We start from the raw sequence: 17,414 nt of genomic DNA, 5'->3' as shown, positions 1-17,414 counted from the left end.
GGTGTTTTCACTGTGGATGTCATCGAACGTGTCACAACACAACCGTCTTTACGTCTTGTTGTGTGCAAAGGATCCTTTCTGTGGATTTAAATCGATTTAATCTCCGAAAACATCTTGAAACATTTCCCATCCCAATGCTCTTTCCCCTCTCTCTCTCTCACTCACACACACATACACACACACACACTCAAACACATTAGGCAAGGGTGAAAAGAGGAATTGTGTGGCAGAGGAAATGTGTGTGTGTGTGTGTGTGTGTGTGTGTGTGTGTGTGGTTGGGTTTGTTTATAGGCCAAAAGCTCCCATGTGTCGGTGTGTATGCATTCTCCCCATACTTTCCACCTAATACACGGCCTCCTGGTTTATGTCTTCAGCCATGATGGAGGTCTTAATGTTGTTAATTGCTGTGACTGTTGTTTCTAGTAAACATACATAATTTATTCAAATTGATCAGCTTCCTTTTAAGGTGCAACAACCGCTAATCAGTGATATTTGCACATTCCTCAGGGAAACACAGTGGGAGTCTTTTTATGATGTATTTGTATTGATCGCAGAATTACCTAATGAACTTGTGTTGTTTTTGGTATTAATATTGATCTCAAGCTCTCTTGTAACATCATAACATCACTGTTTTCTTGTAGCGATCCTCTCTCAGCCACCCAGACTGTCTTCTCATGATGAGTAGATGCTAAACATGCCAAATTCTGAAATGGAAATCAAATGTAGTCAGCTATAATCAGCTGGCATAAGGGCTCTTTGGGTTTACAAAGCTGCAACTGAATTAAAAAAATCTCCATAATGTCTCGTCGAGATCATCTGATCTTCATCCGTGTAATCTTGAATGATATTTTTTACTTTTTATGGAGCACATTGTTTAATTACAGATGAGCATAAGATGAGCATAAGTAGTTTGTGTGTGTATTTTGTGTAAGTCAGAGAAGAACTGGGTGACTGCTGTTAAGTCCAAGATGTATTGGCCAACAGTTACATCAGTGACGTCATTCAACTTGTACAATACTAGTATAATAACTAGTATAATACTAGACATGTATAAATATGACATCACTGTTGTAAATCGTGATGTCATATTTATACGTGTTATGTCTTGTATAAGTTTTTTAGGAACTAAATCAGCCTAGCTGCATTTTAAACACAAAGTATGAATGTTATAAATTACGTATGAAGCACTTGCAGCCAGTACACGTGTACATCGTGCTGTATGTTGATATACACAGTATCTGTGATCCGCGCAGGAAAGAGTTAACGAGAGTAACGGCGTCTCGTGCGCTGGTGGGGGCGTGGACGCGCATGGACGCGGGCACACGCGGACACGCACGCACGACTGCTCGTCACAGGCAGAAGCAGTCGGCGCGCGGCTCATTCACTCACACACACGGCGGAGGGACTCTGGACCATCAGCGAGCAGCTTCAACCGTAAGAAGAGACCGAAAGACGGTGAGTAAGAACCTCCAGCTTGTAGTAACCGAACAAACTACCCGGTGTTGGCAGCTTTGTCGCCACGTTTACTCGCTGAATTAACTTTGTACCGAGTTTGTCCAAAACGCAACTTTCTCTCTCAAACTAACCAAAGTTTAATGGCTGTTACCTCTGTGCGCCGCTTTAGCTTAACGCACTGAGCTGAGGTGGTCTTAAGGGTTAAACGCCTCCGTCTTAATTTAAGACACATAGCTGTTTATACGTTGAAACGTTTTCCGTGAGTTTTCCAGCAAGTAGCGTCATTTGTAGCCGAGATTAACGGTTCCCCCTCCCCAGTGTTTGCTCTCATGAAGTGATGAGACCCGACGTGTCAGTGGGTCTCACAGTCCGGGGACCACCGGGGGGTTTGTGGTTGTTTCACCCGGTTGGTAAAGACTCGGTGAGAACGTAACTTGTTCTTCTTCACTGGCCCATCCCAGCTTAAAGTATAGCGACGGAAGAGTTGTGATGCTACAAACATGTATTACCAACATGAGAGTAAGTACTTACTCAACATACTGAGAGTACTTAACCATATTGCGTCATAAGTGATGTGACAAAACAACACTAGCTCACTTCTTCACCAAATGTCGTCATGTCCTCCACCTGTGACTGGCCTCCATCAGGGCTCTGTGCTCTCCTGACAACATCTTTATGGACTAATTACAGGACCAAGCTCCAGTTGCTGTATTCTATAGTTTTATTATGTTCCTGTATTGTCACATCTTTGCTGTGTTTGTCTCTTTGCACGTGAGGTAGATGTGATTTGTGGTCATCTGACGTACACAGACAAGTTCATACAAACCTGGGCGCAGTAAACAAACATTTTGTTAAAAGGTTTTACGAGAGCAACAGGAGCAGGGAGGTGAAGAGCTCTCAAGTGATCCACCCTGATTTATCTCAGTGAAATCAGCTGTTAAATAGTTATTAAAACGTTTTTTAAAAAGTAATATAGAATTCCTTTTATGGCATTGTGTAACGGTCCTGGAGTTAAAGAGATTTCATAACCGTAACCATAATGGTTAGAAATATAATGGTAGTTGTCCTAACTTGTTCAGCCATACTGCATATAAAGATGGATTTTTATTTCATCTTACAGACGTGAGTTCATTTGTGATCGCACGTCCCTGACATAAATTCATAATGGCCGTCTGCTCTCCTGCCTTGTGTGCATTTTGGTTCTGACAGACGGGAGCTCCTCCTCGGCTCACTTAAAAAAACAATAACAGCCTCCTTGTTTTCATATCGTAAAATACATTTGGCAGCAAGTCAAATCCGTGAACTACATTTAAACTTGAAATTCCTGAAGTGCCTGTAACATTTCATTACTACGACATTAGATGGACTAGATTATAATTCAAAGAGATGACCAGCAGCCCTTATAAAGAGTGAGTCTGTGGAGTCCAGGCCTCACTCATATCAGAGGCTTTATCGTTCAGCCTCTGGGGGTCGGTTCACACCTTCATGTCCTCAGAGTCCAACAGATGCTGAGGGGGAATTCCCCTCCCTCCAGTGGAACCAGTGACTCATCAGAACTGATGATTCTGATGATTCCACAACTCCATACATCTGACTCTCTACTCTTAGATACACCAAGACTCTAATGAATGGAAGTATTTAATTTGATTATAAACAATAGCAATGGTTGTAATCAACCTTTCCAGTACTTTGAGCTTGTGCAGATTTGTGTTTGGTGCTTTCCATTTGATTGCACCGTCCGGCTCTTACCCAAACTAAAAGCCCTGTGTTGCGTTACAAATGTGCCCCAGTAGATCCTGAGCTACATTTAGTCTTTGTAGGGGGATAACCTGCATTGTTTCAGATATTTAAGCAGGATTCCATCATGGTATTAAGAGATTTAGTAGGAGGGCAGTGTAGCCGGGGCAACACAGATGTGTATATGGGTCATATAGGAGGATGAAGGAGGGGGGCCACTGGAGTTTGGCACGTTCCCCCACTTTTTGGGGACCACAGGGCTGTAGATGCGTTACAGAAGCCTGATGTTGCCTTGCTGTCTTTACTTTGCAAACCTTCAAACTGTATCTGTGTGTGGAACAAACTCAGATGAAACATTAGCACCTCTTCTTCCCTAAGCGGGGCTGAGGAAGGGGGAGAACTAGTCTGTAGGAGGTAAAGTCATTGTGAAAGTTCAGGTGACTCATTTGCTCATTGTCCTCTTCTGCACGTGGCTTCCTGTCCCATTTCACATCTCAGATAAACCAGACCGTCTCTTGACTCTGGCAGCGTTAGCAGGGTCATCGTGGCAGTATTCCTTGGAGTTGCTGTTTTGGCTCCGCTATGAATTTCCATGACAGTCTCCAGTCTTGTATTTACGGAGGAACAGATTTGTCATTGGCCGTCCAGAGCGTTCGGCGTGATCGGGCCTCGCCGCAGCAAGGGTCAACCAAAATATTTCTCTGGAACAACCCCACAGATTGTCCTTTGTCTTGGCCTGCGTGGGAGTTCGAGAAAAAGTTGAGATAGCACGAGGTCATTACTTTAAAAATGTTAGAGCATCAAGTCGTTCTTTCCGACGGTCTGGGCTCAGTATTCATAATTAAACCGTTGTTTTTAAATCTGTTCTGCTGCTAACAGTCGGACCTAAAGACTTGCAAATCTTCTTTAGGGATTATGTTCTTTGTTCCATCGATTAGGCTTTGTACTCAGGTCTGTGAAGTTGATCTGTGTTTGCATACTGGTGCAGATAACAGCCTAGTAAATGTTAGCTAAGAGTAATAGTAACAATAACGGCTGATTTAGGGATTTGACCCGTCGTCATCACTGCTCTATGTGAGTTGGTCATCTCCAAGGTGGTTTGTATAGTTTATCAGGAACTTGAGCTATTAGTTAGAGACCTCTCTTAACGCACAGCATACTGTCATAAAGAGTAGGGCTGCTCTTCCTCCAAAACTTAATTCTGTGTTGAATCTGGGCCCTTAAAGTTCAGATTCCCCTCTGTTCCGTCTCAGTGTTTAGGCTAGGCCAGCTCAAGGCTAGCTGACTTTGTTTTCTTACTGTCTCTGTGTTTTGCGTCTGTTTCCTGTCAGTCTCCCTCTGTACACACACACACACACACACTATACTGAGGTTTCACCCTCTGATGATCGGTTTCACTCATTAACGTGTTTACTGCTCTCTTTCAGAAGAACCAGCCATGGGCAAAGGATGCATCGCTGCCACAAAGTACTTCCTCTTCCTCTTCAACCTGTTCTTCTTCGTAAGTCTTCTGATTTCTTCATCACTTCGTCTCTGTTTCGCAATAGCTGCAGATGCACCCGCTCGCTCTGTCAGATCCTTGTCACAGGACTTCAGCACCGTTGTTTACCTGCCACAGACAGATAGAGGCGCTCTTTCAGCTGACATGTGATGCCTCTAAGCTGTTGGCGGCCGTTGTTTGAGCAGGCCTCCTTATTCAATTGCCACCATAGATTAGCAGGGATCCAGCACGTAGGGAAATGTCACGCGTGGCTCTGCTGGAGAGGCTCCGTGTCGCACTGCAGCACAGACAGATGGTTTGCGTTTGCCGCCTCGTCTCTCACACACCAGCCACAACATAAGGTCCAGGGGTTGATAAAACCTCCAGACTCCTAAAATCTGACTCAACTGCGAGGATGTCCAGACTTTTCCATCCAGCCTGCGCCCGTAAAACCTGACACAGAGGCTTTTTTGATGTGAGCGCTCGACTGGTGCCTAATAGGAAGCTTGTGTGCGTGCGTGTGTGTGTGTCAGTGTCGGTCCGCGTTGGCAGATTAGACCGGTGGGGGCAAAGGGGGAAGCCAGGAAGTGGTGGGCTAATGATGGCTGCTCAGAGCTTAACAGTCAGCCGCCCGCCCCCTCCCCCCCCTCAAATGAACAGCTCTTACCCGGGGCTCTAATTACTGTTGTGGCTTGAGGGTGGAGGTTGAAGGGGGGGGAAGCTGATGTATGAACAGAGCCTCTCATCCATCGCCCCCCCCACAATACAACGCTCAACATCTCCTAACCTCCGGCCCTCTTAATTACTCTGAGTGTCTGAGCGCCATAACTTCTCCACTGGGGCATTGGAGGTAAAACGGCCCCCTGTTGTGGCTTTCATGCACCAGTCATCACGTCCACATGCACACGGTACCCCAGCATGCACGGCGGTGAAGAGACAGTAGAGTCAGACAGTCAGACGTATACGGGGTCATCATGAGTAGATTCTGACACGCTCACAGTACAAGTCTTACTCCAGGCTTGTAAGCAGTGAGAGTGTGATCATGTATTTATTAAGTGGCCTGAATGTTCAGAGGTGATGACACAATTTACTAACCCAAGTCGGGTTTTTGACATTTTGTATTGAGCCTCTTAAATCTCCAGAAACTGACTGTTCTGACTTTGTTTCCTCCAGATCTTGGGAGCGTTGATCATGGGCTTCGGCCTCTGGGTTCTCCTGGATAACGAGAGTTTCATTGCTGTTCTACGTAAGTTGTTTTTACACGCGCACACACACCTGCATTCCTACTGCCCCGTCACGCTCACGTCAGCATTTCTCACCCGTGTGTGTTCAGCTGTCTCGACAGTGGAGAAAATAGAATCGTGTGTGTGCTTGTCAAATGTTAAAAACCCTCATGCGGCTTCTTTCCCGCATTCTCATGTCCCCATGGGAAGCAGGCTGTAATGAGGGATGTTCACACCAACCAGAATGAGACTCCTAGCCCAAAGCTGATGACTTCCTCCACCGCTCTGAAGCAGCGCTGTAGACACACACACACACATCCACCCACTAACACAGCGGCGACGCTCGCTGCATCGTTACTTAGAAAATAGCAGGTTACGTCCACGCAGTTCCCACTTTGAACGTGTCTGTGCACAATCTCTGACTTCCACAGACTGCAGCGGAAACAACATCACACCCTCACGCCATGTGGCAAATGTATCATCCCTGGCAGAGACGCCACGGGTCTAATTTAGGTTATCTACTGTAAACACAGCAGAAACCATAATGGAAACCAGTTTAAGTTTTGGCTGCAGAGAACAGGGGACCATGGATGGAAACTCAAATGGCCATAAATCTTGAGAGAAATGCTTCCAATGTGTTGAGCCCACATGGAGCTTTGCTGAGAGCAGCAGGGAGGCTTTCCGCCAGCACCAAACCATACACAACACTTCTTTATTTATGTGTGCTGTTTAATCTGGCATGTTGTCACAATGAGATAGAGACATTTGCTGCTTATAAACAACAGCGAGTCTTTCCTTTAAGTGTATTTGTTCTTGATACCTTCCGTTACTAAACGAGTGTTTCTGGACGGGAAACATCCGATCTGTGACGTGCGAGCGGAGCGGAGCGGCAGAGTTGCGTGTTGCGGATGGAGGTCTGCGCTGCTTTGACTGATGAGCTCTGAGACGTCTGGAGGCTCCGCACTGAATCATCCTGGCTTCCTGCATCGCTCACACGGGCTCCTCTCCTCCTCTGGCCTCCTCTCAGCCTCCCAGGCCGCTGCCCTTTGGCGGAATCCATCCGAGGTCATATTTTAGCTGAGTTTGCTTATCGCTTGTCCAGGCATTCAGAGCGCAGAGAGAGAGAGAGTGAGAGAGTGTACAGTATCCATCACCGCTGCCAGACCTATTGTTGTGATAATCCAGCTGCACCTCCACAGATAGCTAAGATCCCGCTGCTCCGACGCTATCTGAGGATATCCCTCCACATGTGGCGCTCGGTGACCTTCTCTCCGACGTTCCTTTTGTTCCCCGTACCCCCGGGTGGATTATCCTCAGCTCCCCCCTCCCTCCTCTCCCCTCGGGTCTCTGGAATACTATGTGGAAATCCCTGGCTACTCTTCCCAGAGGAGAAGAACCAAAGCTGCAAGCAGATTTGTTTATTGACTCGCTGGGTTCCCCTCAGAAGTCGCTCCGCTGTCCAACCTAAAACAGGATTTCAGTGTTTTCAGTTTCCATTCTTTATGAGTTGTTTTTAATGGAGCTTTCTGCAGCTGACCTGGATGACTTCAGGCAGGGGAACTTTGAGAATGTTTTGGTTTCAGGCCACTTTATTTTTTCAGTTTAAAAAAGGGCCGCTTCCTTTCAACACACACTCCGCCTCTCTATCAGTGTAACTCTGACTGTTAATAGGTTACCATGGTGATGCAACATGTTGAGTTTATCACGATGCCACGCTGCCAAAACACAGCTTGACCTTATAGCTGAGGAAAGATTGCCTCATATTTGTCCTGAGCTGAGTTCACCCAAAACAACTTTAGTTATAAGTTCAATATGAAGTTATATTTACCATTTAAATCTGTATCAGGTAAAGCATGACTTTACTTTCTCTGTATACAGAGTGTGTGTGTGTGTGGCTGGTGGTGTGTTTACAGAAGCTCCTGCAGCACCAAACAGTCCTCCCTCTCCCTCTGCAGCCTTCGTGAAGGGCACTATAATTCTTGCTTCTTTAAATGGAAATTTCCATGGAAACCACCCGAGGACCTATTTTAGAATATGTAGCAGAGAGACCCAGATGGAAGCGAGCCACGGTAGAAGACGGAGCAGCGCAGTTACCAGGCAAACACATGCTGACTGCAGAAATGTGTTCTAGACTTCCAGCCACAGGAGACGCAGAGATGCTGGGCTGACAGAGGGAAGTTTGTAAAGCTTCTTGTTTCTGTGCAACAGCAACTTCTACACACCTGGCAGACGGGCTGAGAGGCAAAACTCATATTTAAGTTCATATACATGTCCGTTTGAATGTGTGTGAAGGTAGAGTGTTGTTACTGATTCGCTGACACACCGTCTCAAAGTGCTCTTCCTGTAAAACTGGAGTCACTGTTGTCTCTTTAGCATCGCTGCAGCAGACATTCTCCTGTACGCTGGAAGCTCTGAAAGCTCTGCAATAGGTGATTTTATGTTTCTGTGTGTGTGTGTGTGTGTGTGAGTGAGAGAAGGAGAGAGACAGATGTGGCAGACCAAGTAGTGTAACATGCATCAGCCCAGTGCAGATATAGATCCTATGCCTCCCTGTAAATGCTACCCTACAGCCACACACACACACACACAGGCTCTATATGTTGCCTGCTCTCTACTTAAAAGAGGTGGAGGGCCTGAGAGACCTTTCAATTACTCTAAAGCCACCACAGCCTAAATGTCCTCCTTGTGTGTGTATTATGTGTGTTGAGGCACAGACTGTATATACGCACAGATGTTCTCGGCTCTGTCGACATCAGGAGATTTAGTTGGAGAGACAGGTTTTTATTATTAATGTACTTGCACATCTTCCAGGATTTATATGGGAGCGATTGCTGAGCGAAGCAGCAGCAGCAGCAGCTAATGTGACACAGGGATCCAGATGAACTGTGGTCTGTTCAGCGTCACGGGGAGCCGAGCCGAGCAGAAGCATTGTGGCGGCACCGTGTTGGATCCGTAAAGCGGCGGTGCAGGAGGCGGCTGGGACCGTCCGCTCCCAGTTATCCGATAGCGTCGGCCGGTTCGCTCAGACCAGGAATCTGCAGGAGTTGGATTGGTTTCACAGAGACCAGATCCTGGCTTGGTCTTCAGACCGAGCTCCGGCTCTCTGGAGTTCTTCCAGGCCCCAGATAGCAAACGCCCACATCCACATCATGGCTCCCGTTTATCTTCTTCTCCAACCGTCAGCTCTTCCATTCCACTGCAGAGGAGCTCCCTCTCTCCCTCTCTCCCTCCCTCCCTCCCTCTCCCCGCTGCATGGTTCCTCTCGCTGTGCATACCAAACAGGCAAATCGATTAATCTGGTAGCGTACTAGCTGGTCACGGTTCAGATCTCTCCGTCGGCCCATTAAAGAGATATTGTGTGTGAGAAACTCATCTGAGTGCTCTGAATCAACGCAGAGGAATGTCATTGTGAAGCGTTCTTGGCTCGCTCTCTCCATCTGTGTCAAAATAATCTGTGTGCACGAAGCCGGCTCACACCGAGGCTGAGGAGGGAAGGAACCCTGTTTGAAACTTTGATCCAGTTCTCCAGGTGTGTGTGTGTGTGTCTGTTGTAGTTGACCCTCTTCCTGTGTTTCCTCCCGTGTTTCCACCAGAGAAGTCCTCAGACACGGTGAAAGTGGCCTCCTACATCCTCATCGCCGTGGGTTCCCTGTCGATGGCCATGGGCTTCTTTGGCTGCATAGGAGCCATCTACGAGATCCGCTGTCTACTGGGCCTGGTGAGGCGTTCACACAGTTCACTCACTCTAATGCCGATAACACACACAGCTCGCTCTCCTGATCTCAGTGATGCACCGACATGTTCAAAGTTCAAAACACAACACACTCTTCTTGCTGACAATAACAGAATCCTCGTTTCTGCTTATGTGTGGGCCGGGGGTGGTGTGGATTTGCTTAGTGGAGTGTGTGTGTGGGGAGGGGGTGGGGGGCATGGGGGGGTTACTAGGTTAAAGCTGGCGTGAAGCAGCGGGTGCAGGAGGAAGAGTGGGGATGGGTGCATGACCCACTGCAGGGTTAAACCTGCTCAGGGTGACCTACTTACCCCAGTGACAGTTACCAGCTGGCAGCCTCTGAGCCTAGTCAACGGAAGACCTGCCGCTACGCACACACACACGAGAACACACAGGGGGGATATACTATCATTTTATTCCCTGGCTAAGACGTTGTAGATGATGTTTAAAACACTGTGGGGTAAAACAAAACAAAACAGAGCAGGGAATGGAATATGTAAGATTTTGATATTCTGAAAAAAGATAACTTGACGCCTTTCCTCTTTGTCCTCTACAGTACTTCACCTGCCTCCTGCTCATCCTGGTTGCCCAGGTGACGGCAGCAGTCCTGGTGTACTTCCAAAGCGATCGGGTGAGTCCCCAGCTCACTAAAGGCTTTAACTCTCCGCTCTAATTTTACCGTCTTTCACTCTTTCCTCTACATATCAGTCTCTCTCTCTCCCTCTCTCCCTCTTTTGCCCACCGTTTTGCTTCCTCCCCTTGATACAGCTGGGGGGCCTTGTGGGTAATTCCCGCCCCGCCCTTTAAACCTGCAATTGTTCTCTTTTAAATCAGTCCTGAAGCCTCCCTGTGACTAAACAGACGGTTAGCTGTGAGTGGAAAGTGTTGGTGTTGATCAGAGATCAGTGAGGGAAACGTCATCCGTACAGGAACTGGTGTCTCATGGTGTGGGTGTTTGTGTGTATGATGTGTATCACTGATTCAACCAAGAAGATTATCACACACCCAGGGCCGGAGGCTGCTCTCCTCTGCTCTCCTCTGCTCTGAGGTCTCTGCTGCCCCCTACAGACCGGATCCCTGCCTCACCAGGGCTGAGTCACATCCTGCTCTGAGCGCTGGGTTGAATGCCAGGCGGCTCCACAGCGACATAGCGAGCAGCGCCGGGATACAAAGCTCATGTTTGCCTGGAGGGTGTGTTGTGTTTGTTGTCGCTCGAAACACTGCGACCTCTCAGACGGGTTTCATGTTCTCAACATGACCGTTCTCTCCTTTTGATAAACCTCTCCCCTCCTGAATCGGGATAGGCGGAGGCTGTTGTGAGTGTGTGTTTGTTTAAGGCTCTGTGTGAGCACGTGTGCACGTCTGCAGCCTAGAAATGCTCCCTATGTTTAAGGTTTACCACAGGGCAGGGTGCTGCCCTTTCCCAGAAAAGGGTGAGGCCCTCGCTCAGCTACTGCAGAGCTCTGAACATGTCTCCCTGCTCCTGGCCTGTGGTCTTCCTCACGTAAACACAGCAGCGGCTCTTATTAAGCTGTATATGTGAGCACCGGGACGTCACTGTGGCACAGCGCTGCCAGCTGACATGTTAGTGCAGAGGGAGCAGAGTGTTACAGGAGAGAGGATCTGCTGGGGGAGTGTTTCCTCTTCCACTGCACCAGGGGTCAACTCCTCTCTCAGCCATTGTTAATACTGTATAAATATACAATCATGTGTTCTTTAGATAGGACACAGATATTATTGGACAGGGGCCAGACTCCATTAGACAGACTGAGGAATATAAATTCAGATTACATCGTATGAACTCATGTAGGGAAGAAACAACAAGACATTGGATCCATGTTGGTTTAAATCTAAATCAGAGTTATTAGATGAACCTTGACCTCAGTTCATTCATGTCCACGCTGTCTGATGTGTTGTTCCTTTATATAACAAAACTTTTATTGTCTGTTTTCTAGTTGAAACATGAGATGTCCAACATCGTCCACGGCATGCTGATCAACTACAGGGCCGAGAACAAGACCACCGAGGGACAGCTGGACTTCATCCAGAGATCGGTGAGTTGGACAGCTGCAGGTTTTCATTCACTGGAGGTCAGGAGATACGAGTGGAACCAGGAGCTGAACTCACTGAGCTCAGTGTGAAGGATACACAGACACTGATTCAGATTCATTTGTCTCCTGATGTTTTCCTGTATGTATTTGGATTGCATGTGAAGTCTTTGTAAAGTGGACGGCCCCAGTGGGAGCCTCAGCCTCAGCCTCAGCCTTAGCCTCAGCCTCAGCCTTAGCCTCAGCCCCGCTGGCTCTTCATGTTGTTCTGTGCACGGCCACATTGCAAAAATGGCTGCAGCACATAAAAATACATTTGTAGCAAGTTAAAGTCACATTTCTCCAGGCTCTGATAGAGGGCTGTGTATTTTCCTCCTCCTCCTCCTCCTCCTCTTCCTCCTCCTCCTCCTCTCACTCTCCTGCCAAGTCTTTCCCCCCTGTGATCTTCATGGAAACAGCAGCCAAGAAGTGATTGAATTGCTCATTCAGCACAGCTCTGAATCAAGCCAGTTTGTGTTCATATTATCCACAGCTTCATTAATCTTCATGTTTCATTCTCTCCTTTTCCTAACCCCTTTTTTCTCCATGTGTCTTTATCTCATGGCCTTCTTCTTCTCCCCCCCCCTCCCTGTATGAAACAGATGAAGTGCTGCGGCTGGACCAACTCAAGTAACTGGTCTGAGAACCTCCTGATCAAGAACAGCACCCAGAACCTCTACGCCTGCTCCTGCCGCAACGAGACCCTGGCAGGCACAGACATCAAGGAGAAGGGTCTGTGTGAGAACCTGTCCCCCGAGCTGCCCGTCTACGAAGCGGTAAGCTCGCTGAAACAACCCCTTCTTCAAACGCGGAGAGCTTGATTGATTGACAGGTGTTGGCCACCTCCCCCTGCTGGACAGAAGTGAGCGGCAGCAGACCGGTGGATTGTTTGGGATTGATTTAAACGTGACGCTGAACTGAGCACTCCGAGCCTCTGACGCCTTAATGAGGCCGCCTGATTAATCCTGCTGTGATAAAAGCCTTCATCTCTATGTAAATGTCAGACGCTCGTCTAGACAAAGGTTTCTTTACTTTACTGAACAAAGCTGCAGACACACACACATTACCTACACTGGTTCTACTGGTGTTGTGTAACTCCTGCTGTGGTCTCGGTGGAGCTCCTGTGTGCTCGTATCAGGATCTCCTCTCTCTCTCTCTACCTCGCTCGCTCCCTCGCCCGGTCCCTCCCTCTCTTTGTCCGCCGCGTTCCTCCGCTCAGCTAAGCCGTGTTATTCTTCCCCCCCGGTGACTCGGGCCAAAACCAACAGTTGTGTTTTGAAAAAGGCTCCGTCCGTGTCCGGCCGGGATCACAGAGCCATTCATCTCTCTGCACATCTGCCTGCAGCTCCCCCCACAGGCCGCCTCTCCATCTTTCTTAACCTCATTCTCTCTGTGTGTCTCTCTCTCCCTCTCCCTCTCGCTCTCTCTCTCTCTCGCTCTCGCTCTCGCTCTCGCTCTCGCTCTCTCTCTCTCCCCCCCCCCCCCCCAGGGCTGTATGAGCAGGATTGAGAAATGTCTCCTGGATAACTGTGCAGTTATAATTGGAATCTGTGTCGGCGTGGTGGTGGTTGAGGTATAAATTTCAGCACACACACACTGCACATGTGTCAGTTATGCTCCTTCCATCATTTATTGAAAGTCTTTTGTTGGTGGGAGTGTGTGACAACTTTATGAGTTGACGTTTCCTCTCTCTCCCCTCAGTTCCTGGGCATGATCCTGTCCATGTGTCTGTGTAAGAACGTGGTGCAGGAGGACTACACACAAGTACCCAGGTACTGAGCCCAAGACGGAGCCCCCCCCCCCCTCACACACACACACCCCACTCCTCTCTCTTTGTCTCATATTCTGACACTCTGACACACACACACACACACACAGATTTAGACAGCTGTCTCCACCACTAAGCTTCCCCTGCCTTGACAGCTGTGCAAATTTCTCACTTTGTGCGACACACACACAAACAGACACACACTCACAAACACAGCCCTCATTCAAGCTGACACACTTGTTAGGACTTCTGCCTTTTCTGTCCATGTGGTCAGGAGTGTTCCCACAGGCTGCAGGTACATGTACAGTAGTATATACACACACACACACACACACACACACACACACACATACATATAGAAACTTTATATAAGGTCTCTGTTTTTCTTTGGAGACACTTACAGACACATTTAGGTAACAAATTTAGCTGGAAGCCGTAGATGTCTGCAGGATTTGTGTTGAGTCGTTCCTCTCAGCTCGTCTCTGTGACTGAGCACTTTACAGAGCCGAGGCTCGGGCGGTAGAAGGGAGGTGTGGGTGGGTGTGGGTCCCTCTGTGCTCCTGTAGCTGGTGTCTGTGGTCCGGGGGTGAAGCAGAGGCCCCTGGCTGAGCCTGGGCAGGGTGGGCTGTGGTTGAGGGCGGAGCCTCTGGGTTCTTACATTGGTAGAAAGTCGCCCTGATATTAACCTCCACCCTCCCCACCTCCACCCAGTATCTGTGAGGGTCTGATCCACCTCTGTGTTCTCCTGGGGTGTGTCCAACTGTTCACCAGCAGCCTCCAAATGAGTCGTTGTGCTCAACGCACACACACACACACACGTCATGTGTTGAGTTCTGTCTGTGCCCTTTTTTATATTCTGGTGTTAAACCGTTCATGTTTCTTATACTAATGTATATATGTCTGTGTTAGGGATCATTGCACTCGTGTGCTCTTCAGTGTTTTATATGGGACACATGCTTCAGTCTGAAGCTCCCTCTGTTCTGCTTCATCTCTGTGGTTCATGATGTCACCATGTGGCTGTCAGCACTGTTTCACCCCAAATCTGACAAAGTCAAACCCAACGTGTTGATAACGGCTTTATTTGAGTTTTCTCAGTGTTTATATTTCGTAGTGAGAGAATGAAAGCAGTTAGACCTGAAACTGTTACTGTTGTTTTTCTAGAGCAGGTTTATGTTAAAGTAACAAGACAGAGAACAACTGCTCACAACCCTGCTAACATCTTCATCTCAGTCAGTACATTTACAAACACATTATTATAGATCAGTCTCATCCACACAAAGGGAGGAGACGGACCATTTGTTACTCAAAGGGGGGGGGGTATTTTATAAACTGCCAAATTGAAAATTTAATTTAATTTAAATATAATGAAGGCTTTTTATTTGTTTAAAATATTTTTACTAATTTTTTAAGTAGAAAAGAAAGTGTTCCTGGACCTGGAAGCCATGTTTGAATACAGATTGTATATTTCACAAGAGTTTTGAATAAACCAAACCTAAAAGAATTCATTGGATGCTTGATTTCTTTTCCTGTCATCACTTCAGACCTGCAGGCTCAATCTGATCTGAACTGAGTCTGAGTGTTCCTTCATGGTGATTAATCAGGTGGTGTGTGTGAGGCAGCCAGCAGGTGGCAGTATACACTCAGCTCTCACTGACAGAGAGGAATGGAGCAGAGACTGAAGAGAAGCTTCATATATTTATTTATAATAAAACCAAAGATTCATTCTCTTTCTGTGCTTTGTTTGTTTTCACAGTAATCTAACCACGTCTGCACCTTTGACTTATTTGTTCCTTTTTTTCATCATTTGCCAATTTAGTTAATGTAGCCTGTGGTTAAAGAGAACAAAGAGCTCCATATCCATTAATTAGAAGATAACAGAAAGGAATTTCCCTTTGCAATAACTGGCCAAAGGGCTTTACTCATAAGATTTAAGTGCAGCGACTTATGAAAGAAGAAGGGAGCCGCATGACATCATGCCAGGCTCAGAGTCAAGAGCTCACCACTGACTCACCGGTAACAAAACAAGAGCACGGCGCTGCAGACCGCTGTGCTCCTCTAATCTATTGTTTCAGACGCTTCACATGGACATGAGAGCAGCTCAGAGCCTCAACAGCAGCCCTGCAACACAACTACCGTCTTTAACTTAGGAGCCACAGTCGAGCTCTAATGCAGAGAGACCATGATGGGAAACGTCCACTTTCATGGCTTTCTAATACATTTGGAGGATTTCTATGTTTATCTTTCCGGTGAGGTTGGGTGCAGCTCCTGTTTGTGGATGGGTGCTTGTTTGTGTGTATGCAGGAGGAGAATAAACAAGCTGAAGCAGGCTTACAGGCAGGAAGGAGCTGCTGCTGAAGAGCTGCTGCTGCTGCTGCTGGATCCAGCATCAAACCACACACACACACACACACACATTTTCCATTCAGGCCAAGCAGCCTGAGGAAGGACGGCTTCCTCTGCTTCTTTCCACATGGCTGTCACCAGGTCCCGGGCAGAGGAGAGGATGTGGGACGGATGAGGAGCCCTCAGAGACTGACAGACAGAACCCAGCCAATAATGAAGACGTCGCCTCCTCGTGTCAGGCAGCACAGACTCACCTGGGCTCATTCACTATCCTGCTAATTTCAGACGCAGGTCTCCAGCGTGTGTGTGTGTGGTGTGTGTGTGCGTGTGAGAGAGAGTGTGTGTGCTGACAGTACCTGAAGGCAGACACATTTTTAGTGAGTGTGTCCTCCCTTCACGTGGAGACGGTTCCTGCCTGTGACATCACCGTTAGGACCTTATGGGACAGATAATGTGTGTGTGTCGTCCCCGTCCGGATGTGGCCTGAAAACTATCTGGCTCTCTATCAGTGTGTGTGTGTGTGCGTGTGTGTTTTTACAGTCAGCTCTCCGCTCCACTGGTGCTCATCTCATCCCAGCATGGATGATGGCAGATGATGATGATGCTCGTCTTCCTCTCTGGCCGCTGCATCCTGTTCACACTGTGTCAGGGCCGTGTTCAGGCGGGGATCCCCCCCCGCCCCCCTCACCCCCTCTCTGCCCCCCCTGGCAGACCTCCAAACAGACCTAGGGCTGCTTTTTCCTGTTTTTAATCTGTCAGAGGAAACAGACACACACTCACACACACTCACACACACTCACACACACACTCACACACACATCAGACGGCGGCCCGGTGTAACTAGTTAGATCCCCTCCTCTTGTCTGTGCTTGTGAGCCTGGAGGAGCCTTGATGAGCGATGATGTGTGTGAGTCACGCCGCCGCAGTATGAACAGCAGCCAGGATCAGACTCATTCCATTAGCTCCTTAAATTGTTTCTGTGATAGGCTGAGAGGCGGCAAGTGGCTGCAGGTCAGCGGGTGCCCTGCGCCTCATTTCCTGCACAGCGGCTGGCACCAAGACACACACACACACACACACACAAAGACACAAACACACACACATAAAGAGCCACCCCTTTTCTCCTCTCTCTTCCCTTTTGTTCCTTTCTCTTCTTCCTCTAATCCAGTGTGATAAGGTCCCCCCCTCCCCTCTTTCTCTCTCTACAGGCGGCCTCTTGGAGAGAGAGAGAGAGGGAGAGAGAGAGAGAGAGAGAGAGAGAGAGACCTCTGAGATGGGTCTGGAAGTGTTCCGCTCGACTCTGCCAAAGATCAGGGAACATCAGTGTATACAATTCTGTGAAAACACACCGCTTCCACTCCCAAAAGGGTGAGATGGAGGCGAGGGAGCGAGAGAGAGAGAGAGAGAGAGAGGGAGAGAGGGAAAGAGAGGGATGAAACCAAGGAACAGTGAAAAGAGAGAAAGAATGAGAAGCCAAGCATGTGAATATGTGAAGCCTCCAGCAGCAGCAGCATGAATGGAGATGGATGTGAGGCTGCTGGGTGGATCACACACACACACACACACGCGCGCGCGCGCGCCGCAGCAGCAT

At 48.1% G+C, this 17,414-nt stretch overlaps 1 protein-coding gene across 2 annotated transcripts; it reads left to right on the top strand.

Moving 5' to 3' along the window:
* Positions 1 to 1,339: 1,339 nt before the first annotated feature.
* On the top strand, positions 1,340 to 14,981 carry cd82b (CD82 molecule b). Of its 2 annotated transcripts, none has more exons than XM_076138095.1 (9): positions 1,340 to 1,455; positions 4,620 to 4,693; positions 5,846 to 5,918; positions 9,489 to 9,613; positions 10,182 to 10,256; positions 11,581 to 11,679; positions 12,315 to 12,488; positions 13,202 to 13,285; positions 13,414 to 14,981. In XM_076138095.1, exons 2-9 carry the CDS (start codon positions 4,631 to 4,633, stop codon positions 13,489 to 13,491), a joined length of 771 nt encoding a protein of 256 aa, XP_075994210.1. In that variant the 5' UTR covers positions 1,340 to 1,455; positions 4,620 to 4,630; the 3' UTR covers positions 13,492 to 14,981. The 2 variants fall into 2 exon arrangements, with proteins under 2 accessions (XP_075994210.1, XP_075994218.1); XM_076138103.1 differs by having other exon boundaries at positions 1,347 to 1,455; positions 4,623 to 4,693.
* Positions 14,982 to 17,414: the final 2,433 nt, after the last annotated feature.

Source organism: Genypterus blacodes, unplaced genomic scaffold (genome assembly GCF_046128005.1).
Source record: "Genypterus blacodes isolate CSIRO-AG114 ecotype Tasmania unplaced genomic scaffold, CSIRO-AGI_Gbla_v1 ptg000015l_1, whole genome shotgun sequence".
Taxonomy (NCBI): Eukaryota; Metazoa; Chordata; class Actinopteri; order Ophidiiformes; family Ophidiidae; genus Genypterus; species Genypterus blacodes.
This window is presented reverse-complemented; position numbering and strand designations above follow the sequence as displayed.